This window comes from Coptis chinensis, chromosome 3 (assembly GCF_015680905.1).
Source record: "Coptis chinensis isolate HL-2020 chromosome 3, ASM1568090v1, whole genome shotgun sequence".
Taxonomy (NCBI): Eukaryota; Viridiplantae; Streptophyta; class Magnoliopsida; order Ranunculales; family Ranunculaceae; genus Coptis; species Coptis chinensis.
In genome coordinates this window covers 107317369-107343273 of record NC_141458.1, presented here as the reverse complement: position 1 = coordinate 107343273, position 25905 = coordinate 107317369, and the positions used below count along the sequence as shown (strand labels likewise).

At 35.3% G+C, this 25905-nt stretch overlaps 1 protein-coding gene and 1 long non-coding RNA gene across 8 annotated transcripts; both read right to left on the bottom strand.

Moving 5' to 3' along the window:
• Window positions 1-6561: 6561 nt before the first annotated feature.
• Window positions 6562-10801, bottom strand: LOC147512703 (uncharacterized). Of its 4 annotated transcripts, XR_015215089.1 has the most exons (4): window positions 10524-10781; window positions 10117-10207; window positions 9859-9928; window positions 6562-7920 (listed from the first exon to the last, which is right to left on the bottom strand). It is a non-coding gene; the product is annotated as an uncharacterized LOC147512703 (long non-coding RNA). The 4 variants fall into 4 exon arrangements; XR_015215088.1 differs by having other exon boundaries at window positions 9686-9928; window positions 10117-10781; XR_015215086.1 differs by having other exon boundaries at window positions 10117-10779.
• Window positions 10802-16898: 6097 nt separating this feature from the next.
• LOC147512702 (pentatricopeptide repeat-containing protein At1g77360, mitochondrial-like) lies at window positions 16899-22093 on the bottom strand. 4 transcript variants are annotated; one of them, XM_086595718.1, is made up of 3 exons: window positions 20986-22093; window positions 20354-20649; window positions 16899-17590 (listed from the first exon to the last, which is right to left on the bottom strand). In XM_086595718.1, exons 1-2 carry the CDS (start codon window positions 21767-21769, stop codon window positions 20360-20362), a joined length of 1074 nt encoding a protein of 357 aa, XP_086451844.1. In that variant the 5' UTR covers window positions 21770-22093; the 3' UTR covers window positions 16899-17590; window positions 20354-20359. The 4 variants fall into 4 exon arrangements, with proteins under 4 accessions (XP_086451844.1, XP_086451843.1, XP_086451845.1 ...); XM_086595717.1 differs by having other exon boundaries at window positions 16899-20649; XM_086595719.1 differs by lacking the exon at window positions 20354-20649.
• Between the last annotated feature and the right edge of the window lie 3812 nt (window positions 22094-25905).

Below are 25905 nucleotides of genomic sequence, written 5' to 3'. Positions count from 1 at the left end.
GGTATATCTTGCACGTTCCTTGTTGTATAAGAGTTGCAAGACCCTTCTCAGCTAATTGTCCAATGCTCAACAAATTGTTCTTCAATCCTAGAATATAGAATACTCCGGTGATAATTTGCATGAACCCATTCACCAGCATCCTAATGTTTCCCCTGCCCATCACGTCCATGCTTGAGTCATCTCCCAACTTTACCTTCTCTCTGAAGCAGTCGTCAAAGTCTGAAAATAGCTCCTGCTTACCACACATGTGGTTGCTACATCCAGAGTCGAGAAACCACAATTCCTCTTTGATCGACACCTTGTTATCGACATATGCCATTAATAGCATATCTCCTCCTGCCTCTACATAATTTTCTTGTCTTTCACCATTTGGACACTCATACTGAAAGTGCCCAAGTTTGTGACAATTGTAACATTCAATGATGGATTTATCAAAACTGCATCTGCCACCTCCTCTTCCTCGTCCACGAGTATTGACACGACCACGTCCTTGTCCTCTCGATGACTCTCCATATGTAACCTTCAGAGCTTGCTCCTCCACAACGTGAGCATTCATACGTTGCTCATGTACCAACAGGCTACTTTGCAATTCATCTATGGAAAGCGTATCAAGATCGTTTGATTCCTCAATAGAACACACCACGTAGTCAAATTTTGGAGTCATAGATCTCAAAATCTTCTCAATGACTGCTATATCAGTCATCTTTCCACCAGTTTGTTTCATCTTGTTGACCACAGTCAGAGTACGAGCAAAGTACTCGTTCACAGACTCCCCCTCTCATGTTGAGAACCTCGAACTCCTTCTGGAGAGCTCATCATTTGCCGCGTTGCACTCATCTTTGTTCCTTGATACTTTTGCTTCAAGGAATCCCAAATACTTTTGGCTGAGTCCTTGTTCAAAATAGTCTCCAGAATTGATCGATCAATGGCCTGAAAAAGATAATTTTTCGCTTTCAAATCATTCAACTTTGCATCGGCAATCGTCTTCTTCTGCGCTTCAGTGGGTTGGGCTCCTTCTTCTTCGGTTGGAATCCATGCTCAATTAGACCCCAATATTCCTTCGATCGAAGGAAATTCTCCATAAGCATGCACCAATGATCATGGTACCCGTCAAACTTAGGAATGGAAGGTTGCACAAAGCTAACTGCTGTTGCCATCTCCTTGCTCCTCTTACGCTTTAGAAAGCTGCTGCTTCTAATGGCTCTGATACCAAATGTTGAGAACTCTCTGTATTGTTTTACTATTAGAAGAATGTTCTCTACTACTTGTCTTATTGAAGTAACTCACTTGGCTATATATAGCCTTACAAAAGAAACTACTTGCTGCCCACGTTTTACACTTCTACTAATGTGGTAACATCAAACTAACTAGCCCTGAACAATAGGGTTATTCAAACCACTAAACCAACTAATCCCCGATCAAACAAAGACTAAATCAACTAACTAACTACTTCAACAAAAATATCGCCGATATATATCATTTTTTTGGTACACTAACATCGATATATCCGATATATATCCACCGAATATTGAGTCTTTTTTTCCCAATATATATCGGAATTTTCGATATAAAACTTTATATTGCCCATATAATCGATATATCCGATATTTACAATGTATATCGTTTGACTTTTTGACCATTTTTAAATATAAATATTTTCGATATATCCGATATATATCAGCGAGATATCGGATATATCCGATATATGTCGGCGAGATATCCGATATATCCGATGATAGTGGTGGTGGTGATGGTGACAATAATGGTGGTGGTGGTGGTGGAGGTAATTTTAACATTCAATTGCATGACTCAACTGATGAGGAAACTCCATTGGACCCACAAGTATATGAGGTTGCACCTAGAAACAATAGTAGTAGAGGAGTTCTTAATGACAATTTCCAAAAAATGTATGAGCCAGGGCGTGGAAGTGTTGGTCAAAAAAGACAACGAGGACACATTATAAGAAATGATGTTAATATTGATTCAGTTTCTTCTAATTTTGAAGCAATGAGTATGAGTTCAGGGACACACGACCAAGACAATGAGAGGGTATATGGTAGTGGTTGGGGATACAACCAATCAAGAGATAACGATTCTTCTAGTGGCATGATCAGTCACCGTGTTAGTAGTGCGTCATATGGTTCTTCATATGGATATTGGATGGGGGTTGATCAACAACCTTATGGCGCACCACAACCTGAACCAACATATGGACAACTCTATCCAAGTTTTGAATCTATTGGAACTACACCTGGATTTGTTGCATTGCGCCTAATGTATACTTACACCAACACTCCTCGAATTGGAATCATGTTAGAATTTCCAACACAAAAATATGAGTGGCATGTTTGACAATTTCTCGACGGTGGGTATAACTCTGTATACACTTGGGTAGGGTATTGTGAAGCAGTTAGGATTCAAGAATATAGAAGTTGACTAGCCACGTCACTCGTTTATGTATTGATGTAACTTATTTATCTTATTTTGCAATTTGAGACTTTGAGTACATTAGATTATGATATTGTGGTTAATTATTTATCAATATTTTTTATGGTTTTCTTGATAAATAAATGTTGCTATTATGTCCTCCGATATATCTGATATTTCTGATATATTTGATATTTCCGATATTTTAGATAGTTTGGACTGGTAAAAAAAATAGATATGTCCAATATATATCGTTTTTTGGGTACACCGATATATTCACCGAATTCGATATTTTGGGCCTTGCTTAATAGAAGACTTATTTTATTCCAGGAAACACAAACAACTTTGATACATACATAAGCTTTTATTTTCTTATTTTCTCAAACAATATAGTGTACAAAGTGGATGCTTTCACCATTGACGTTTTAGTAACATTAAGGTCATTTGAGAAGAGCTTCAATTGGTTGTGTAGCTAGGGCTGATCTCAGTCCGGTTTTTATAGAAACCGTAGACCGAATTCAGTTTTCTAAAAGCCTAAATCGAAACCAAACCGAATTTGAATAAAAACCGAGATGAAATGCTCGGTTTGGTTGTCTGTTTGGGCTTTGCCATTTAATTTGGGCCTTCTATCAAGTTTCAAATCGAAGTCTATATGGGTCTACCGATTACTAGCCAATTGAATTTTAATAAATATATTGACTAGTATTGATATCAATTTAGGTATGTTGACAGGTTATAACGCCAATCACAAGAAAATCACAAGAAGCAAGTATTCTAGTGCTCAATAACATGAACTATTTAGCCAAAAAATACGAAAATGAATGAAATATTAGTAATTGTTTTTTGGAAAACATCTTGCTCATCCTATATATAGGAACAAACACGTAAAGATTATGAGCTATATCACAAGAGTGTAATCAGTCACAATATAGTTATGATTAGGGGTGTCAACGGGTGGGTTCTAGTTCGGGTTTTAATGGTTTCAGCAGTTTCGGTTATATTTTTAGCGGTTTTATATGTTCCGATTCTTATCGGTTTTAATATGAGAATTATAAGAGCCATACTTGATGAAACCATTAAAACCCACTATTTTTTATCGATTCCGGTTCTAATTTCAGTTCTTTATTCGTTATTACAATTATTCAACAATTTCCACTATTTTAACCCTAAAACTCGAAGAAAAAAAATAAAAACTTTTCCCTAAATTTACCAATCATTTTAGTCAATAATCTATTTATGTAGTCAATAATCATTTTAGTCAACAATTATCTATTCTCATGTAGTCAATAATCATTTTAATATCGCCGTAAACATATATATCAATCATACAAGTTAATAAATTTACCATTTATGTGGTAATTTCAAGCTTTGTGATAGAAAATCAAATCACTAACCCCAAATTTGTTGTTTTTAAATTTTTTACGTGCATACATATAAATTTGTTACCTTTTCTAATGTAAAATAGTCAAGGAGTATTTTACCTTAAAATTACTTGAATAGTCCAACTGTCTAGGTTTATGTATAGTGAAAATTGATGTTATTAACCCGTAGTCTCATATAAAAGCGCCTAAAATAGACACATTTTTTGGAAACTTCATTGAAATTATTGGATGAAAAAAATTTATGGGTGGGTGGAGAAAGGAATCAAAGGATTTTGTTGATAAAGTTTGGTCAAATAACTATAAATACGTTCTGGGAAAAAAAAAACAAAACAAAAAAAAAAAAACAAAAAAAAAAAACAAACAAACAAACAAACAAACCACCCAATGGTTATTTCATATGGGCAAGATCGATCACCTCTATACAAAATACCAATGTTTGTTATACAAAACAACAACGGGGAATTGGTCATTTTACTTAAAGGTCACTATTTAAAAAAATAAATAACTCCGAAAGTATTTTTGCAATCAATAATATATTGCTAAATTTTCTAATGTTTTTCATATAGTACTCCACTAGTCTATGATTGAATTGGTTAGATGTGACATATGAAAATTTGATATTTTTTGTTGCACCTCGAATAACTATTTAAAATTTTTTGTTATGATTATATATACTATTATATATATTGATAGGGGCAGATATATACATCCCAATTATCCAATTAAATCGCCAATTAAACCCCAAATACCCACCATGTAAACACGGATTTCATTTTATGGTTATTCCACATTTTACTTAATTTAGCTTGGAGATTTTAATAGTAATAACATAATGAAGTTGTCTTAAATTTTTTGTTTTCTATTTATCTAGGATTTATATATATTTTTGAGAAAGGTAAATGGTCATTTACTTAAGATCACTAATCCTTTTTGTTGGAACTTGAAAGTAATTTTGCAGTCAGCAATAATCAGTACTATATCGATGGATTTTTCTAATGGTTTTTATTTTTTCTCATCCTTTACACGAAAATTCACCAAATAGATGAAAATTCACCAAATTTTCCATAATGTTGTTTTCATTCGCGATCGAAACAACGGCTTGAAAAAGAAATTTAGTTCCCAGCTTTGTAAATTTTTGCTATTTTTCCTTTGGAAAAACACTGGATTTTGAGTTTTTGACATCTTTTTTTTCGATGATATAGTTTTTAACTTCTAAAATAGTAGTCATCGGGAATAGAAATCCAACTCAAAAAACTATTGTATCCAAATCAACCTCAAAACACTATTGTGGGCAAGTCAAGTCCAAGTCCAAGTCCAAATCCAAGTCCAATCTCCCAACTAAGATGTCTATATATAAACAATTGGGGGAAGCGATTTCAATGGTAGAGCATTCTGAGCTATCCTGTGTCATTTCAAGCATTTTGACGGCCATAATTTCCTCCAAGAATGGCTCTTTCGAGAAAGTCAATAAAAAGGATTTGTTATATACCTGAAGAAATATTAGGCGAAATTCTGCTTAGAATTCCTAGAAAGGATGTCATTAGATTCAAGTCCGTCAGCAAGTCGTGGTTCTTTTTAATCTCTAATCCCAGTTTCGCCGAGCAAGTCCTCTCTCGTTGTCATCTAGAAGAAGAAAAGGAGAAGATCCTCTTAACTACATATAAAAAGTATGAAGATGAGACAAGTACCAAGTACGAGTATGGTCACTTATCCATTAACTTAAAGAAAACCAATATGAGAGCAACTAGTATGATATTTCCCTCTACAAAAGGTGTAAAGCCAGACGACTTGTTGTTGATATCTTCTTGTAACGGTTTGCTCCTTTTCAAAAACACGTATAGTCCTAACCACCTTTCCATTTATAACTCTGTCACTGCCCAATTCGAAGCTCTCCCTCTTTGCAAATACTTTGACGTTCAATGGGGACTAGCCCATGACTCTATTATCAACAAATACAAGGTGTTTGGGATCTGCAATGAGGGAAAATGCCTTGTGTTGACACGTGGAGGAACACTGGGTAGAGTTAGACATTCCGTTTATATTATCAAATGAGAAACATCCAGTATTATCTCGACTACTTTTGGCAAAGAAAGAGTTGCACTGGTTGACAACAGATTATAACTATAATAATTTTGATCAGGTTGACGAGATCGTGTACCACGTTTTTTCAATAAACGCAGAAACCATGGAATTCCAAGCCACGAAACTTCCAGCGTATCAAGGATGTCCAGATGATGTAAAAGATCAACCCCACTATATCTGTCTGTCAGAGATAGAAGGGTGGATTTGCCTCATGATTCTCACTGATGATGAGTTATTTAGGGTTGTTTTAACGGACAGAGAAGACGACTGCTGTTGGTTAAGTTACCATCGTATTAGTCTCAAATCCTTATTGAAGGGTATGCCTCGTACATTTCTGAAGAGCTTCTTGTCGGACAACACTTGCCTTGTTGCAGGTAGAGGTGGTGATAAGAACAACTTATTAGATCATGTGAAAATTTTGGTACGTCACAGAGATCAGTTGTTCGTTTGTGATTTGGAGAGGAAGAATTGGGGGCCATTTACATTCCTAAGCAGCGAGCACCGATTGTCTATGGGAGTAGTCCTATGATTCTATGATAGTTAGTCTTGTTGAATAGCAGCCTCACACTTTCACATATTGTTTTTGTGCTGTGCTCGGGTAGCATTGGGATTTCTATCGAGCTTACTGCGATAAACAATATTCAATTTTGCTAATGTATATGCCTCAACATGACCAAAATCTTTATATTATTTGCAATCAATCTGCGCTCGAATTTTCCAATGTTTATCAACTATATATGCTGCTGACACTAAGGAATGAATAGGAGCGAAATGGTTGGGAAAATGGCGACTTATATGGGACGATATATACCTTAGGCATGATAATGTGTATTTACACTTGGATAAAGAGTGCTCCTTGTATAAATACCAACAAAATTAGTACTATACGTCATCTGATTCCACTCGCTCCATCTTTCACTTGCAGCACGTAAACACGTATCAATAGATAATGCAGTATGAGCAAACAATAACTTATTCTTTGACATCCAAATAGATCCATAATAACGCATGCTAAACTATTAGGAGATGTATCAGTAGCACTTTCACCATCCAATCCCATCAGAATATTCAGCCAAAAATGTCCATGCAGCAACTCTTCAGTAAAGCAAACCAAACCTGAGCAAACCAAGAACAAGTAGAGAAAGCGAGCATAACCGACTCATTCAAGCATGCATCCACATAACTGACATACCGGGTCTATAATCATCTTGTGCCTATTATCACATGTAGGAAATACATTCTTTGCAATCTTCCCGAGCAAATTCTGGAACCTAAGGAGTAGTAAAAGTTTCTAAAGTTTTTTGCAATAACCATTACAAATAATGTTTGTGATTCAGCACTATATCTAGTAGAGTTGGCAGTGACATGAGAGGCAGACTTCACTGGAAAGACTCCTCTCTTATCCTGAACTCCCATTCTTATTCTAATATTTAGAATTATCCCTGCAAAAGTGCCAATAAACTACGAACCATCTGACCCAGGAGATATCTATTCCACACACCACCCTGCAAGATGAAGTCTGTGACTGTTATATATATATTATGCTGAATTCCACACCATCAGTACACTGTTGAATTCATACATTACGATGATATTTGATGTGTGCAATGGATGACTGTTACACACTTGATCAATAATTAAAACTTGGGCACCACAAAGCTTGACCCTTGCACTTTCAACCTTTCTAAATGGCATTTGGTCCCAAGATCAGTTCTGTGCAATCACGCTACCATCTTCACCCACAAGCTCTTACAATCACTATCATTTACTAAATAATCATGAAAAAAATATAAAAAAAATATATATATAAAATAATAATAATAATAATAACAACCTCGCATTCTAAGAAACATATGCTTTTGAATGTACGACACAATGGCAAAACAACTGGCCTGTCCAGAACTTGGAAGGTCTCCTTCATTTCCAGTCTAATTGCTATGTGAAATAGTCTGCTGCACAGGCAACGGGAAGACGGTGTATCCACCTCTAACAACCATAGACTTACACCTAGATAAATGGTATAGATGCCCTGCAATCATCAAACACACAACATGCAAAAAAAAAAAATACATTTAAAAAAGTATATTTCCATGGTTTTCCATTTAACATTAGTCCCTAGAAACTAGCCCATAGAACAATCACCATATAATGAATCAATATATGGTTTAAATGAACACTACTGTTATAACTGGAGGTGACTTCAGATCAGATCGGATAAAGGGACTTTCGGAAAAATTTCTAATTTTTTTCGGATGACAATAACTTTTCCAAATCCAATCCGATTATTTTTCGGATGACAATTTTTTTTCGAATTCGGACAGTTTGGAAAATCAAAAAATTTTCAGAAATTTCAAAATCCGCAAAATATAGAAATAAATTGAAAATTTGAATTATATAATCGGATTCTCTTTTAGACTAACTATTTTTTATCCAGTTAATATATTCATTTAGCAATTGTTTTAGAATGTATTAATTCAGTAAACAGTAAACAATTTAGATCTTTTAACACGTTCATTCCGCAAAAAAATTCATCATATTAATGCATTAATTCAGTAAATAGGAATATGAAATATATGAGATAAATTGAGACATGCACTAGAATAACAATATTGATTTCTTGAAGTTATAAAAGAGACAATATTCTACTTCTCCAAGATTTTTATTTGGTTTGTAAACTATATATAGTTTTAATTTAATAACTACTAGATTTTGGACCTGGGCATACACCCAGGATCTTTTAAACATTTTGGTTATAAATATTACGAATATTATTGTTTCAGTAAAATAACAATAAAAAATTCCCTTTTTATAATTAGACTTATAAACTAATTTTCTTTTGAATCAAAAGCTAATAATTTCGTAAAACACATTTAAATTCGGATATTAATAGGAAAGACTCCTAGCGTATTTATAGCAATTAATTATCAACGCGGACAACTCTCTTCTCTAAATTATATAAAAATTATAACTAGTTTATAAGTTTTATATTTTATTTGATCAAATATATAAGAATTAGAAATACACTGGAATGGAAAGGAAATAATTTTAAAAATGTGTTTGGTAAATTGGGGAAAAGGTGGGGTGTAAAGTAAAATCCTATCTATCTATTTCCTTTCCTTTCCTTTCAAATATAAAAATTAAAAACATACACTCAAACTTCAGTTCCATTCCATCTATTGGAATTATAAACTATTAAATAAAATCTTTTTCATTTGCTATCTTTCATATTAGCGTAAACAAATAAAAAACTATGAAAAAATACTAACTCTCTCTCCATATTTAAAAATACACTGCATTCATGTATGCAATTAAAACTATTAAATAAAATCTATCTTTCTATTAAAAAAAGTCTACTAACTTTTAGAGTGCCACATATAAGATAAAATCCTCTATTAAAAGTCTCTGAATGAAATGAAACTTCGGAATTCCATCTGAAATTTCAGTTTTTCAAAAAAACGGAATTCCAAATATAGAGTCGAAATATCCAAAATTCTGAATGTGATAGGAATAGAAATTTAATGAATTTCGCATTTTGGATTTGTTGAAATTCCGAAAATTCCAAAATTCCAAACTATGGTATATAGATAGTAGATATGAAATAGACCGCTATATGTTAAAATTTTGGAAATTTATTGAAAATCGGATCAGATTTTGAAAACACATCCAATTCCGATCCAATTATTTTTCAAAAAAATCGGATATCAGAATTTCAAATATCGAAACATAGATCAGAATTCTCGGAAAAATTGGATTTTCAGAACAAAGAGACACCCCTAATTATAACAGTGGTTTACACTTTTTTCGCTGTTAGAAGTTTCTTTCCCTCTTTAATAGGCCTTGATAAGCTTTTCAACCTCAGCACATTCATCAAAAAGATTAATCCCCCTATCATATTAACAAATTGCAATTATAATTATATCCGGAAAATATAACATGTATAATCCGAGCTTTGGAAAAGGGCACTTACTGTTTATTTGTTTCTGAAACCAAGAGTTTACTCATAATGACTTCTCTCACTCTTTTCCACCCACACCACACTACGCAGTAAATTCAAAGTCAAGAGATGGATAATATATAGAACAATTATTAATTAATTTTGGTAAAATATAGACCCATAATCCTTATTCAGTTCATAGTGGATTCCATAATGGCCTTTATCCCATCAGTGGGTAGGGATTTTACATTCGAGCCCATGAAAACATCAAAAAGAAATTTAAAAACTTACTTTCAATGGTGATTTCAGATTTCCGTGCTTTCGATTCGATCCAAGCCCCCCCCCAAATCGCAAACGGAAGATGGTTGGTTCTTGTACAAATCTTATTTGCAAAGTCATGGCATGGAAGGAAAATTTAATTTAATTTAATTTTGTAGTACTTAAACACAAATCTCAGCAATCAGAAAAGCATTTAGAACCCTGCTCGAACGGTTTACCATAAGTGCTAACACAATCACGAATACATACTTTTCAAACAATTACATAACAAAATCAATCTTCTATAATATTTAAACAGAGCTATTAATCAATATAAATCAGGATATAAAATATACCAATACAACAAAAAAATAATTAGACAAGATCTGAAAAAACTAGTCACATAACAATAATATTCAAAACTAGTTCTAAGATCAAACCTCAGTCCTTAAATATTAATATTCAAACCAACATATCACTTTTCTCTCTCCGATTCAGTTGATGCAAGGCGGGAATTGATTCGCTAAAACAGATTTGATTAATCTAATTAAAGCGAAACCAGTTCCCGACCTGCACCAAGCGAATCAGAGAGAGCAGTGACTAGATCTGAAAGAAAGAAAGACTGAAGTGGAAAGAAAGGCAAAACCCTATTGTGAAGTTGGTGGGAGAAAAATCTCAGTCTAATTAGGGAAAGTTGGTGTATGGTAAGCCTTGTATTTATAGTCAAATGAAAGATTTCACTGCCGACTTTCTTTTTTGTTTTTTAACTTTAATTAAAAAAGAGATGTTGATGATTAGATGTTTGTTTAGTGGCGTGAAATGGGGTCGGTCGAGGGTTTTTGGGTTGGTCCAGATGTAGTTGTAATTTTGACAAGTCAACAACGCGTCATTGATTAACCGGCCCTCCACCTTTACAAACCCACTCATTATTTGAGACTTTACTAGAAGAAGTACACATGTCTATCATGTATTACTTGCTTTCTATGGTCCAATTATCATACTTTTTTTATATAACGATAGAGATGAAAGCTTAATTGGAAATTCGCTTCCCTGAATCAATGTATATCACCAGTGTATTGTACGGGTTGCAGACAAAAAAAAACCACGCAATTCATGCGCTTGACCAAGAAAGTCATGAAATTAATGAGCAACTAATTTGGAAGTTGGAACCATATATTCGAACACCAAGTCAATTGGTCGAAAGAGCCTAGATAACAACATGGATAGAGCATTTTTAATGGTTACACCAATTCGTGTTCAAATACCAAATTTTTAAAAATTTGGTTAAAAATCATTTTAAGTGGAGATACCATTTGAAAAAACATCAAACCAAATATCAAATGGAGTGTTTTGATATTTAACCAAATATCCAGGCGGTTTTCTAAAAGTCGGACAGCTTTTCGAACACCGTATGGGCTTTGGCTTCTCTATAGACTTATGTGCACGGTTGTCAAAAAGCAACGTGGGCTTAAAGTTTAAGTCTACGCAGTTTTTTGAACACCGCATGACTTACTATAGTTTGGTCTTATCTCGCGCGGTTTTGCGAAAACAGCGTGGACTTGGGCCTTTTAGTTTTGGCTTAATGGAGCAGTTTTCCAAAAATAGTGTGGGCTTGGGCACGTGGTTTGGTGTTGAATTTTGATGTATAGACTGAAAATGTTTAGTGTTTGAGTGATTTATTATCTGATTTGATAAAAAAAATTAGTGTTTTAGAGTTTGCACCATTAAAAATGCTCTTACCATGTAAATATTATTATTGCATACAGCATAATGCAAGTCTTAGGATGATTTGTCGGCATTTCTTCAAGTGGTTTTTCACATTTGAGATTGCACCTTGCAACTTTTGAGGTTGCACATCATCATCTCAAAACGGTAAAAAGAGATTTAACATGAAAACTTCGGAGAGAGAATATTTAAAGGAGGAAGAACCATGACAGTAAGTAGTTTGATTCTCAAAGATATTACACTTGCTCAATGAGTACGTAATTTTGGCAGTGGTGTGGTAAATGTTTCACTCAGCTGCTATATAACTTTAGGGGTCATTTGTTTTTGCCTCTTATAAGACTTTGAGGTCTTATAACCTCTTATAAGATGCGGGTCAGTGATTTTGGACATTTTTTTTGTTTGTGTTTTTTGCCTCTTATAAGAAGCATTTAATTATAAGTGTCTTATAAGATACTCCAATTCTATAAGTATCAAAATTGGATCTACTTCCAATTCTATAAGTCTTACAACTTGAAAAATGACTCAAACACCCCGCCCATATACCCCTAGCATTATTTCTCTCTTTTTCCCTTTTCATTATCTTCTTCTCCAAATAATTTTATTGCCCTAGCACCACCACCACCACCACTACCACCGCCATCATCACCACCACCACTACCACCACCATTATCACCTCCACCACTACTACCACCGTACTATTAATACTATCATCACCACCACTACCGTGCTATTAAGACTACTACTACTATCATACTGTTAAGACCACCACCACTTCCACTATCACCATCATCATCACTACCACCGTGCTATTAAGACCAATATTATCACCTTCACCACCACCGTACTATTAAGACTATCACCACCATCACCACCATACTATTAAGACCAATATTATCACCTCTACTACCACTACCACTACCACTACCACTACCACCGTGCTATTAAGACCACTACCACCACCATCGCCAATTAAGATAATTTACTAAAATTGATATTCTAATTATCAAAATTGTTTTGAAACTGAAAATCAAATTATATGTTTGTTTCAAATTAATCTATTCAAGTTAAATATGATGTAAAACATGGTTATATTTGTCATAGGATATTGTATATTAGTTTTTTCTATTTTTACAAGTGCTTATAAAAGGAATTTAAAATGAAAAACAAACTACTTTATAAGACTCTTTTATAACATATGGTTTTATAAGATCCTCTTATCACTTAATCCAAAAAAACAAATAGCTCTTTAGTCTACTTGGCGGAATATTATAATGCATGAACTTTTTCAGGTGGTACATGGAATTTTTTTGATTCTGGCCGTGATGTAAGTGGGTCTTGTTGAAGAATATATCAATTCAATTTTGCAAGTGGACTGGGAGTGGGAAGTGGGAACTTTTCAATTATGTTGAATCCCGTTGGTGTTAAGGGATACTTTCCAATTCCAAATTCTAAATCTACGGAGGCAGTAGTCACATCTAGATTGCAAGTTTGCAACTGTTACGGCTTTATTTGGACCTCATAGATCTGAGATAATGGATTGGGGCATTGGGATTTCAAGGTGACTCGGGCTCTTGATTAATGAGTATAAAATAGGGCCCAATGAATAAAGAGAAAGGAGATTGGATGGGGATATGAGTCAAATGACCACGTGGAGGAAATCTGAGCGTGGAATGACAAGAAAGATGGACTGAGGAGGTAAAGGGTAGGGCCACATGATAAAAGAGAGGAAGCCCTAATAGAGGGGCAAGAGAAAAGAGGATAGAAAAAAGAGAAAAGTGGTCACAACAACAACCGCCTCCATAAAATCTTATGGGTCTTATTAGTGCCGGACTCAATTTGTGTTGAGCGGACTCCTACAAAAAAAAAAAACAACTATTATAAGTATGTCATTAGTTTTAAAAAATTCAAAAAAAAAACAATTATTACAAGTATGTTATTGATTCCTAAAAAATTGAATTCGAAACCCCAAACTTAAACGACGTTATGTCGTTTGAATTTAGAAGTCCCAAACGACTTGGCCACACCGTTTGAGACTTAGTCCAAAAACGACGCTTGCCACATTAACGGCATCGTCGTTTTGGTCCCAAAGTCCAAACGGTGTTTCTGCATATCGTTGGAGACTTAGTCCAAAACGGTGTGGCCATATCGTTGGAGATTTAGTCCAAACGCGGTGTGGCCATATTTTTTTTCTAAGTCCAAATCGGTGTGGCCATTTTTTATAAGTCCAAATTTGGACATGGGCACATCGTTTTGGTGTCCCGAACGGTGTGGCCAATGTCGTTTGATTTGAACTTTGAAAAAAATTGAAAGTTCGTTTTTGGGTTCTTAACCGTGTGGTGTGGGCGAATCGTTTTGGACTAAGTCCCAAACGGTGTGGCGCAATCGTTTGGGACTTAGTCAAAACGACCTGGCCAAATCGTTTAAGTTTGGGGTTTCGAAATTAATTTTTTGGAAATCAATGGCACACTTATAATAATCGTTTTTTTTTTGGGAGTCCGCCCAACACAAATTGGGGTCTGGCAGTAACAAATACCAATCTTATATGGAGGAAATTTCGCTATAAGTATGCAACCAAGTCATCTAAGATTTCGGACAGTTAACTTTCAAGTCAAGCAACTAAAAATAATACAAATGTTCTTATTGTTTTTAAAAAAGAAAATATTCAATTTTACTTAGGGGGAATTAAACTTATTTCATAAACTCTTCTACCTCCATATCAAAAGACTTGAGCTTTCACTACTTATACCACAATGCCCAAAACACTCTCCTCTGCACACAAGAAAACACACTAAGTTGCAAAAAAAATATGATATTTGTGTTGGAAATTATTTTCTAGATAATGCATTCTCACCACATATCAACTTCGTGGCCTCAACTATGCCATATATTCTGTATCCCAGGAGCATGGACCAAAATATCACCGTATAGCCGATATATCGCCGATATATATTGGTATTTTAGTACACCGACATTGATATTTTCGATATATATCAACCGAATATATAACATTTTTTCCGATATATATCGGAATTTCCAATATAAAACTTTATATCACCGATATAATCGATATATCCAATATTTACGATATATGTCGGTTGACTTTTTGACCATTTTTTAATATAAATCCAATATTTTTAATATATTTCCGATATATTTTCGATATTATATTTTCAAAATATTCGATATTTTAAATAATTTGGACTGATCACCAAAAAAAATGGATATATCTGATATATATCGGTTTTTAAGTACACCAATATATTCATCGATATCGATATTTTGGGCCTTGCCCGACAGTGACGCAACCTTTAAAGCCATCTCATTGTCGATGCGGGATGGTTCACTATCAAATGTGACCTTGTACTTGGTCAGCACCATAAACACAAATAGCTTTTCGAATTTGAGGTGATGCACAACTTCACTGGTCTCCAAAGTTGGCAACTTAATCACGAAAAGTAGATGCACCACAACCATTTTCGGCCTTATATTTCTGTGTGCCACTTTATTGATTATCTACACCAAGTCTGACAGTTTCATTTTATTTATGTGTCATTGGTGAATTTATTATTTGGCACTAGATGATATTAATTGACTACTTGGGCTAATGTTCAAATGCAAGATTCAAAGTCCTCGGATGCGTTATACACTTATTATACCAATATAGTTATTCCCCAGACATGCCATGAGAGCGGCCTCTAGCTGTTTTCAGTTTTCCATTAAAACTTACAAAAAGTCAAAAACTATCTACAATTCCTGACTAAAAAAAGCCAGAGCAGAGTGCGAAGTGCGAACCTACAAAAGATTTGACTTCCAACATCAATTTTGCTATAAACATATGCAATAGAGAAATTGAGTAGGAAAGTGAGGAGATCTAACTACTCAAATGACAACAAAAGTTGGACAACATTTTAAGATGTTTTAGCTCTGAAGACTTTGGGTGTTCGGATTTTTTTTTTTTTTTTTAATTATCATTTTTTCTTAATAGGTGTTTTTTAAAAAAAAATTAATTCTAAACTAATTTTTAAATAAACATATTTGGTTGAGATTTTTCTAAAAACCTACTTTTATCAAAACCGATTCGGTGTAGGAGCATCAGCGGAACCACCACCAAGTCCTTGTTTAACCTCCAAGCGCCGCTCAGCACCATAAGCGTTATCCCTATAATCCTCTAGATCAGAATATTTCACATACGGACTACCCTCAGTAAATCCACTTCACCTTTTGTTTTCTCATTCTTCATTAGTTCATTTCTCCATTTTTTTCGCTCCCTTCTGCACTCTTCAACATCCTTCTTCATTTTTTTCCCCTTTTTCATTTTTTGTGGCGCACGTTAACCTTTTAAAGTACTACTTGTCTATAATACGCTACACCTCGATATTGATGAAAAACAATGACGTGCATCACCTTTGATGCACCGCAACCTTTGGCTAGTTTTTAACTGCAGCAGCATTTGGTCCTAACACCGAGGCAGTCCATTTGCCTTGAGCGCAAGAGGTCACCCGACGAAAAAGAAAAACAGTTTTTTAACTTGAAAAAATAAGTTTTTATTATTTATCATAAAATAATTTTTTCGAACCAATAAATATTTTTTAAGGTAAAAGTGTGAAACACTACTTTCTACAAAAAAAATGTGTATTTTTCTAAAAAACGTTTTTCACTAATAAAATAGGATCCAAACACCCTGTCCTGCAAAATAATTCAACAAACACAGCTCTTTTTAAAAAACATGTACTGGTCGTCTTCCTGTAACTTCTCTTTGGCCATCTGTATTACAAATGCAGTGGGCAAAATAAAAGGAAACGCCTAAAAACTTTCTGAGAGCACATCATAGAACCAATAACCTATGGACAGAAAAAACGAATATGTCGATTGAGCAAAAAGGGGCAAGAAAAGTGTACATGAGACCATTACAAAAGAATACAGTGCAGTTTCACCAAGTAAAAACTATGTAAGTGCAATGCAGATACCCTTAGATTATGGTCACAAGTGGCATTTGAGACAAAAGCAATGAAGAAAAAGGTTACAAGGATGAAACTGCCTACTGCTATTATCATTGCAAATATTAATCTTACCAGCAGAAAAACAAAAAATGATGAAAGCAGAAATATGAATAAAGATGCTGATATTAATCTTACCAGCAGAAATATGTTTCCATATGACAAAGTTCACTGATGAAAGTTTTATTTTACAGTGCAAGAGAACTGCCCCCTTAAGCAAAGCACAGGAAACCCGTAACAACAACAACTACAACATGAATCTTAAAACCATTACAAGCAAATATTACTGCCTCGGTGACGGATCTCAACATCACAGACCTCCTTATCATCTTCTTTCATCTTTTCTCTTCTTGACTTTCCCAGTTTTTCTCAAGGATCTGAATTCTATCATGTGGTTTCTTCTCAGAAATTTACCAGAGTGAGGTAATGATGTGAATGATTGCATACTCAAAACAACAAAAGATGACGAATTCAGAAAGTTCCAAAATCCTTTCACAAGGAAAAACAGTACTGTCATTTCCGTTTGAACGGACTGGACTGCTGTTTGAACTTTGCTTTGTTGCTGATGTCCCTACGGAGGTGCTGTTCAACCACACCTTACTTTTCGAAACTCTGTTGCCCCTTCCTATTGTTACACTGCAGGACCCCTACCATCCAAGAGACACACGTTCCTGGGCTTTGATAAAATCACTGGCTTTCTTACTCAGTCTTGGTATACATTAGGAGTTGGAAAATAGGCGTGACACATTTAAGAATTATGATTATCTGTTCAGTGCTGAGATCCCCTGTGGATAAGACCATATAGAGCTGATAAGGTGGACAGTTGCTGTGAACGGGTGGAGATTAGGCCAATGAGAAGACTTGCAGAGAAAACCTTAGAAAGTAAGCAAAGATCCCTACAGTTCCCCAAGAATGTTCATACAGAGGCTGGTGCGGCCATCTAGTGGGGACGTGGCAGCCAGAGACACTCCGAGTGTTAATGGGTGCTACTGCCAGAGGCAGTTTGTGGACTATCTGGAATGGTCCACTAAGCTAAGAACCCTTGGCACAAGGTTCTCCTTGTCATAACTAGTTTGCTAAAGGCTGCTAAAGACAAATTTGTCAAGAGAATTGTTTCTGAAAGATTGTGTTCTAGCAAACTAAGACAAGTCAGCTCTTTGCCACTAACCTTTGTCTCAGGATGGCCCCACTTGTGGGGATCTGGCTGTTTCCAACTAAATAAAGAAACATATGCCTTGTATTAGCAAACAAGCTGCCAGATGACTGCAGAGTTGGCAAGATGGATCACTGACCATCTACCCTGAGCTGTGTCAGATGGCTGCTGAATTGGTGAGATGAATTATAGACCATCTACACCCTTCTATTAGGGTGTGTTTGATAACGATTTTTTCAGTGGTGAATGGCAACAGTGGTTTAACTCACCCACTACAATCATAAATGCACCGCTTGTTTCACTTTGACCCGCAGGGAACTTTGCCACAATTCACTATAAGTCTTCCTTACAACCTTACCATATAGTGGGTGGAAATTCTTACATTCCCAAAAGGCAAATTTTTCCAGGTAAAAACACAAAGGGATTTGCCATACTTGGAACAAATTTGCTATCAAAATAAAAATTCACCAACCCCAGGAAATGCAATTCATCCACTATAGTTTGTCTTTGCCCACTATTATTTGCCATGGAAATTTTCTACTGGCATATGGGGGCAAAATTTCATTAGCCTTAGCTTCTGTATACCTATCTAATCTTCAATGAAGACAACAGAACTGCAGCTTAGTTAGTTTCTGCAGTCACTACTGTGACCATGTAGAATGGAAATATCTATCCGTGCCAATCTCCAGAGTTCATGTGAAGTGGAAATTCTTTTACTGGAAAAGAGCCCATGCATCTTTGTGTGCCACCTAAAATTTTTAATTCAATGAAAAGGGAAGCTACCATTGGGACAAAGCTTAAAGCAAGTTGGTGAAAGAAATGAAACCCCCACCAATGTGCTCAACTACACACCCTTGCAACAAAACAAACTCCAAGTAAAACAAAATGCTCAAGGTAAATACTCAACTCCTTCCAAAACCTCAGATTCAATATTTGATCCTTAAAAGAAAGCCGTTGTATAAAGCCGCTGAGAGATTCTCCTCCAATCAAAAAATTACCAAAAAGGCCAAATTTTCAAGTGCAAAACTTCCACTTGTGAGCGAATCCCTAAAACACCAAGAGCGCAAAAAATTACCATATTTTGTTCCTTTTTGTATGCTTTCTGTAGTAAAATTGTGTTCACTCGTGGTGCACCACTTATAAATATGCATCCATGTGAGCATGCTTTCTGATACCATGTGAGCATTCTCATTTTTCGTTCCAGAAAAGCTTGTAGTCCAACCAAAGCGTCAGCTCATCAATTCTTGGTAAGCTCGTCAATATTTTATGTCCTTCATTGCTCTATAACATTCACCCTTCAATTTTTAACCACAACCACTCTTTCCTTCCAAGGTCCATAAATTTTGGTGACCAAGCAATTACTGTATGTCATTCTCAACTAAACCTTCTAATCAACAAGCACACACTCTTTCTTCGTAGCTTAATCTCTTCAACATATCATTCTCTCCCTTCAACGTAGCTTAATCTCTTCAACAGCAAACCATGACCAAGAAAACAAACAGGTTTACATTCACCTCAATAGATTTAACATTACTTTACCAATCCCAATGTCTAATAAATCCAACAATCCACAAACAGAATTGAACTACTTATGCCGCATCGTTAACTAAATCTTCTTCAAAACAAACTTCATCTCGGACCATAGGTGTCAACGCTAGAGCCCTTCCACCTAGAACAACTATAAAAATAAACAAGAGATTTGAAGACCTGCACAATCAAATCTCCAGTTAGAGCCAAAATCTACAGATGTAAGACGTGAAAGTTTTGACCACCCAATGCTCTTCTTCTTGACCAACTTTTCAGAACGTAGGACGAAGAAAAGAGCTTGTGAGAAAATGAACTCCACATTGTTTCTTGTTCCATGGAAATCACAGTCTACCAAATTCCTGAGAAATCAGCTAGCGTGCTACACCAGATATATTCCCTTAAGAAGGAAACAATGGTGGAAGAAAACCACCATGTGTAGCACTGAAGTCTACAGTAAGGAAAAAGAAGCAAGCAAAGGAAGCATTTTGACATAGCATGTTCTAAGGAATCTGAGATTTCAAACTCATAGACTTCAAATAGTTCAATGTAAAGTATTTATCTATTAGGACTAAACGATTTTAAGTTTCTAAAGGATTTAGGTTCAAATTCATATTTCATGGGTAGAAAATTCTACTCAAATAGAAGGGAGGAAAACAGTAGAGTGGACGTAAGCTGCAGCAATTGAATCAAAGGAGAGATAATAAAACATCTAATTAACTAAGTTTTGACTAGCACTAGAACGATTGTTGAGCTTCCAAACTAAAGCGCACTGCCATTTCATCTGAATGCCCCACTTAAGTAACACTGTCAAGATTATAAAAGAAAAAAACTTATATAAACCAAAAAGACAAAAATAGGAAGAGCATACTCTTATTTAGCGTGCTTTCCACTTCTTTGATAGATGATAGTATATATCCTCTCCACTCCTCCCTTTCTTGTAGAAAGCATTCTTCAGCTTCTTCATTGTGGATTCGTAAATATTTATTCTTCTATCAAGCATATCGTCAAAGAACTTTCTAACCTCTGACAATCTACCTAATCCACATAGCCCAATGAGCAACTCATTTGAGCTGTCGTCAGCTGGATATACAAGATTTATCATCATGGAGACCCACACCTCGACAGCCGTTTCAGGATCATCGGCATCAAAGAATATCTTGATGGCTGCTGCACAGTTAGCATGTGTTGGAGGCTGTTCATTCTTCATCATTTCATTGAAAAAATTAGCTGCTTGACGAACCTTCTTGTTTTTAATCAGACATTGGAAAATCATGTTATAAGTTAAAGAATCAGGGAATGCCCCACGGAAGGCCATCTCATCAAGTAAACGCAAGGCATTGTCGAAATCACTGTTGTTGCAGAGCAATCCAATCATTGCATTGTACATTATCAAGCTAGGTAACAAGCCACTACCAACCATGATTTCCCATAACGGCACAGCTTGACTTGAATCATTTTGCTTAACAAGAATATCAAGAGCATTAGAAAAGAATTTCATACCTGGAAGGCAATTCTTCCCTTTCATAACATGAAGAAACTTAATAGCCTCATCCGCCTGCGCTCCACGAACAAGAGTTGTAAGAAATGCATCATAAGCCGACATATTCTGCGGGCTCCATCCAACACGAATCACCATCTCTCCGAACGTATTCTTCGCCTTAGCAGCATTGCCCTCCTTCTCCCAACCTTCCAGCAAAATCGCAAACGTATCCGCATCGGGAGCAATCTTCATCTTAATCTTCTCAAAAAACTCAAGTGCCTTATATGTCTGATTCTCCTCACGACAAATAGCACTGAGCAAAGAATTAACAGCAATAACATCTTGCTGAATTCCATACCTGTCCAAAACATCAAAACTCATAACAGCTTCACTAAACTTCCCAGCAATACAATAACTCCCAAACACCGAGGCAAACGTTGCCATGGACAACACATTTTCTTGCTTCATAGACCTTATCGCGTCCCACATTGTCTCGAACAGTCCATTCTTACCAAGTAAATCAACCATTAAATTCCACGAATATTGAGTATGCCTATTCAACGACCCTGTCCACTTGAAAAACTTCACCGCTGCAGCTGGAAACTCGTAAGAGTGTTTCAAAACTTCTTCAGCGTATTCTGGTAGTGGTGAAACCCCGCAACGGGCTAAGGCTGTTTCGATTTCGGCAGCAGGGACTGTACCAACTATGTCACATAAAACTCTCACTCTTGGGTTCATAGTTGGGGTGGCTTCTATATATGATGGATGGTTTTGTGGGACACCATTATTTGAGAAATTAGCCATAATAATAATTAAAACATTGGAAATATTTCAAAACCCTAATTAGATTTTTAATAAATACTGTAAAGTGGTCGTAAGATAGAGTGGGGAAAAAAACGGTTTGGATAGAAAGAAGAGCAGAAATTGGGACCTTTTTGTGTCCTTTGACCTGTAAAAATAGATTGATGCAGTGTTAGAGTTAGGCAGTTTTTGTGTGACGTAATGTTGAGATTTAAGCGGCTTTCGGGAGAATCTACGCAAGATTTTTTTTTTTTTTTTTTTTGCACTGTCAGAAATTCAGAATGCAAAAGCAGCAGAACCTGGAAAAAGTTGGTAATTTGGTATGTATATGCCGATATGTTTTTTATATTTATTTACCGGCTTTAATCTTCTTTTCGCCGACTTTGCGTTGACAGTAGTCAGATACGTATGGAGGACTGGAGGTGGCACCCTGACTTTGAATGGGCCCAATGTTAACTTTCATGGGTTTTGATAAATTACAGCCCAATAATACCAACAATTAAATTTTGACACAGCGAACAATTAGCAAATCTCTTCCCCTGCAATAAGATAACTGATAAGCACGCCGAACACCAATAATAAACTTCATGGCAATGTTGTGAGTTGTGAGTTGTGAGTTGTGACTAAATGTCTAAACGCAAAGCTTGTGACGGTTCATAGTCTTTACGTGTTAATCTTCTTTGCAGTTAGCTTGTGTGTTTATAAAACAAGAGCAGGCTGTTGGTAATCTTTCAAGAATCAAGTATTAATTGCTCACTCTCTAATTTCATGTTTGAATCAAAAGTTCCATATCACATATGTACCAAAGTCTTGGCGATCAGCACACGAGTCTTTTAAAATATTAACGGATTTTAACAATGGCAACTTAAATAAGATATTGGAAGGAATTGATGTAATATTTTGGTTGATTGAGTGCTCCAAGTTTCGATTTAGATATTGGATCTCTATGCTCAAAATATTTCTACGATAAAGAAATCAGATGGAAAAGTATCAAGAGAGGTGGTTGTTTCTTCCATATTAAAAAACTGGACCAAGAAAAGATAGCTACTGATGTGGTTGTTTGGTCCATGTTATTGTTGCTGTAATCAAAGAAGCAGTGCCCAATATGCCTCTACAAAGATCAGAAGTGATCAGAGCTGTTATTGTACGTACCTGTAAAGAACTCAAACCTGACAATGATATGATAATACAATATGATGACAATGCAGCAGTTGTCATTGATCAAGAAAAAAAGAATAAAAAAGCAGAGCATGTTGATTATATAAAAACTCGGAGGCACCAATAATTATAGTTCATCATGTGTATTAAAAAACTGGACCAAGAAAAGATAGCTACTTTTATGAGAAAATAATTTTTAACTGTTATATTAAGAGTGAATTTGAGTTATGGCCCCAAACTTATGTACCGTTTTGTGTTTAATCCCTAAATTTTGAATCATCACAATTAGACTCCCAATCTGTTTCAGACCTCTAACATAACTGTTCATTTTTTCTATAATGCCCAAACTACCATTTCAAAAAAATTGTGGGAGCAAATTGTTTTCCCCCCAATTAAACATGGCCCACTCCAATAACTTAGATTAAAACCCCCAACTTAGGGTTTTATTTTGCTTCTCACTCTATTTCTCATCTCCTCGCTTTGTTTGTTAAATTTCCAATATCCATTTCTCAACATTCATTTCTCAACCTCGAAACAACTACTTCTTACACTGGAATCCACGATCTTGTACTCGAATCGACAATCTCATAGTCAAGGTAATTTTCACGTGCCTTATTTTCAAGGTAAAATTTAGGGTTTTTCGTTCTAAGGTTTTTTTAAATTATATAATCAATGTCTGATAAAGTTTACTTTGTTTAGTTTACATAGTTACTTTAGTTTGTTTAGTTACATTGTAGCATCATGTTTAGTTACTTTGTTTAAGGTCAAAGTCAGTTTATTTCACTCAACTCAAACACAGAATGTTTTAAAGTTGATAGTTTTATAATTGATAACATGGTTTTAAAGTTTGGTTGTTGTGTCTGATTGTTGTTTTGGTTTTGGCTTGCATTGGTTTCGTTGTTGCAGATAATGGGCACAATTAGGATCCTTAGGTGTCACCATCGGGGTAAATGGGTAGAGGATGGACAATATATGAAATATGTTGGTGGACAGTATATAGATTATGAGGAATGGGATTATGATTACGCAAGTTTGATAGACATTGTTGCTAGGATCACTTTAGCATTTGGTGTCCCATTTGGAAATGTATTGGAAATATGTTGGTTGCATGGTGGAAACAAAACAAATCTAGAAACAGATAGAGATGTGTTGTTCATGTAGGAATATGCAAGAGTTTATGCAAATGGGTTCACACATATTTTTGTAAATTGGCATGAGTTGGATGTCATTTCAAGTGATTCAAATGATGATGAAAATGAGGGGCAAGGTAAAATACCACATGTTGTGGACTCTTCCACAAATAGTGAAGATGAATATATATATATATATATATATATATATATATATATATATATATATAGCATGGCAGAAGATGTAGAAGGAGGAAGTTGTTTGACTTGGATGACTGGCCCATTACAGAAGACTATGACTATGTTAAGAAGAAGACAACAAATTTGAGGTCTCCACCATTGCTATTGCCATATTATTCTGAAGACAAGAAATATAGTGACCCTAGTCATAAAGTAAAGGAAAAGAGAGTTGTTCAAGAACAAGAGCAACAACCCACATCTATTGAAGTTAAGGAGCTTTCTACATCTACTGGAGTTGTAGGTATGTATAATTACATCCAAATTATTTTAATAGTTGTCTACATCCAAATTTTTCCAAAGACTTCTTTTGTAATTCTTGTATGCTGTTTGAATGATTTAGGTCCTGATGCAACTTAAGGGTTTAGATGTGAATTCAACATTGACCAAATAGATGCAACAAAGCATTACTACAGTCAAGATTCATCTGATGAGGAGTATATACCTTCTGAAAATAATTCAAGTAGTGAAGAGTCTTTGTTTGATGAGGGGTATGTTTTTGTTGAAGAAGAGGATGGAAATGGTTCAATTGCTGAAAAAGATGAACTAATACAACCAACTATTAGGACATAAATAGTTGAGGATGATGATGTAATAAATGTATTGGTTGAAAACACTTTTAATATTCCAACTGATGATAGAGAAACTAGAACTGATGAAACATCAATTAGGTTTAGGGGTGGAATTTGAGCCGAGTAGCTTGGGCTTGGCTCGTTTAAGCTTGGCTCAAGCTCGTTCATTTAACTAAATGAGCCAAGCTTGAGCCCATATTATAGCTCGCTTAATAAACGAAAGCGGGGTGAAGCTCTACTCAATAAGCTCAAATACCATCATCACAATTGTAAAATAGCCGAGCTACTCGGGCTTGCTCGGCTCGGGCTCTCGGCTCATTTAAGCTCGGCTTTCAGACTCGTTCATATAATATATGAGCCAAGCTTGAGCCTATATTAAAGCTCGTTTAAATAAACGAGTTGAGCCGAGCTTAGTGAAACTCGGCTCGATTAGCTCGAATTCCACCCCTAATTAGGTTGTTTGTAGGTCAGAAATGGGCTGATAGATACTTGTGTAGAGATTATCTGAGGTTGTGTGCTATTAAAAGAAAATTTAGTATGAAGTTCAAGAAAAATGATTCTCTACAAATTGAAGTTGTGTGTAAGGAGGAAAGTTGTAAATGGAGGGCTTATTGTAGGTGCATGACTAAGAGGAGTACATTCAAATTAAGAAGGTTGAATGATCTTCACACTTGTACAGTTGATAGAAAAGATAGAAACTCTATGGCAAATGCAACTTGGATAGCAAAAGATATTGAGAAAGATATGAGACTTCATTTCAAGAGCTACAAACCAGCTGACATCAAAAAAATCATGTGGAACAAATATCAAGTTAAGATTAAGTATTAGCAAGCTTAGAATGCCAGGAACCTAGCAATGGAAATGATTCATGGAAGTTATGATGAGTCTTATGCAAAGGTTCATAAACTTTGTTTGTATATTCTCAATTCCAACCCAGGTTCTATTGCTAAGTTCTCTAGAAATGCTAACTACATGAGTTTTGAATGGGTTTGTATTGCTTTCAAAGCATGTTTAGATGGGTTTGTCAGTGGGTGTATGCCTT

Coding starts and splice junctions, on each gene's coding strand:
- LOC147512702 (XM_086595715.1), bottom strand. CDS start 21,769: ATGGCTAATTTCTCAAATAATGGTGTCCCACAAAACCATCCATCATAT.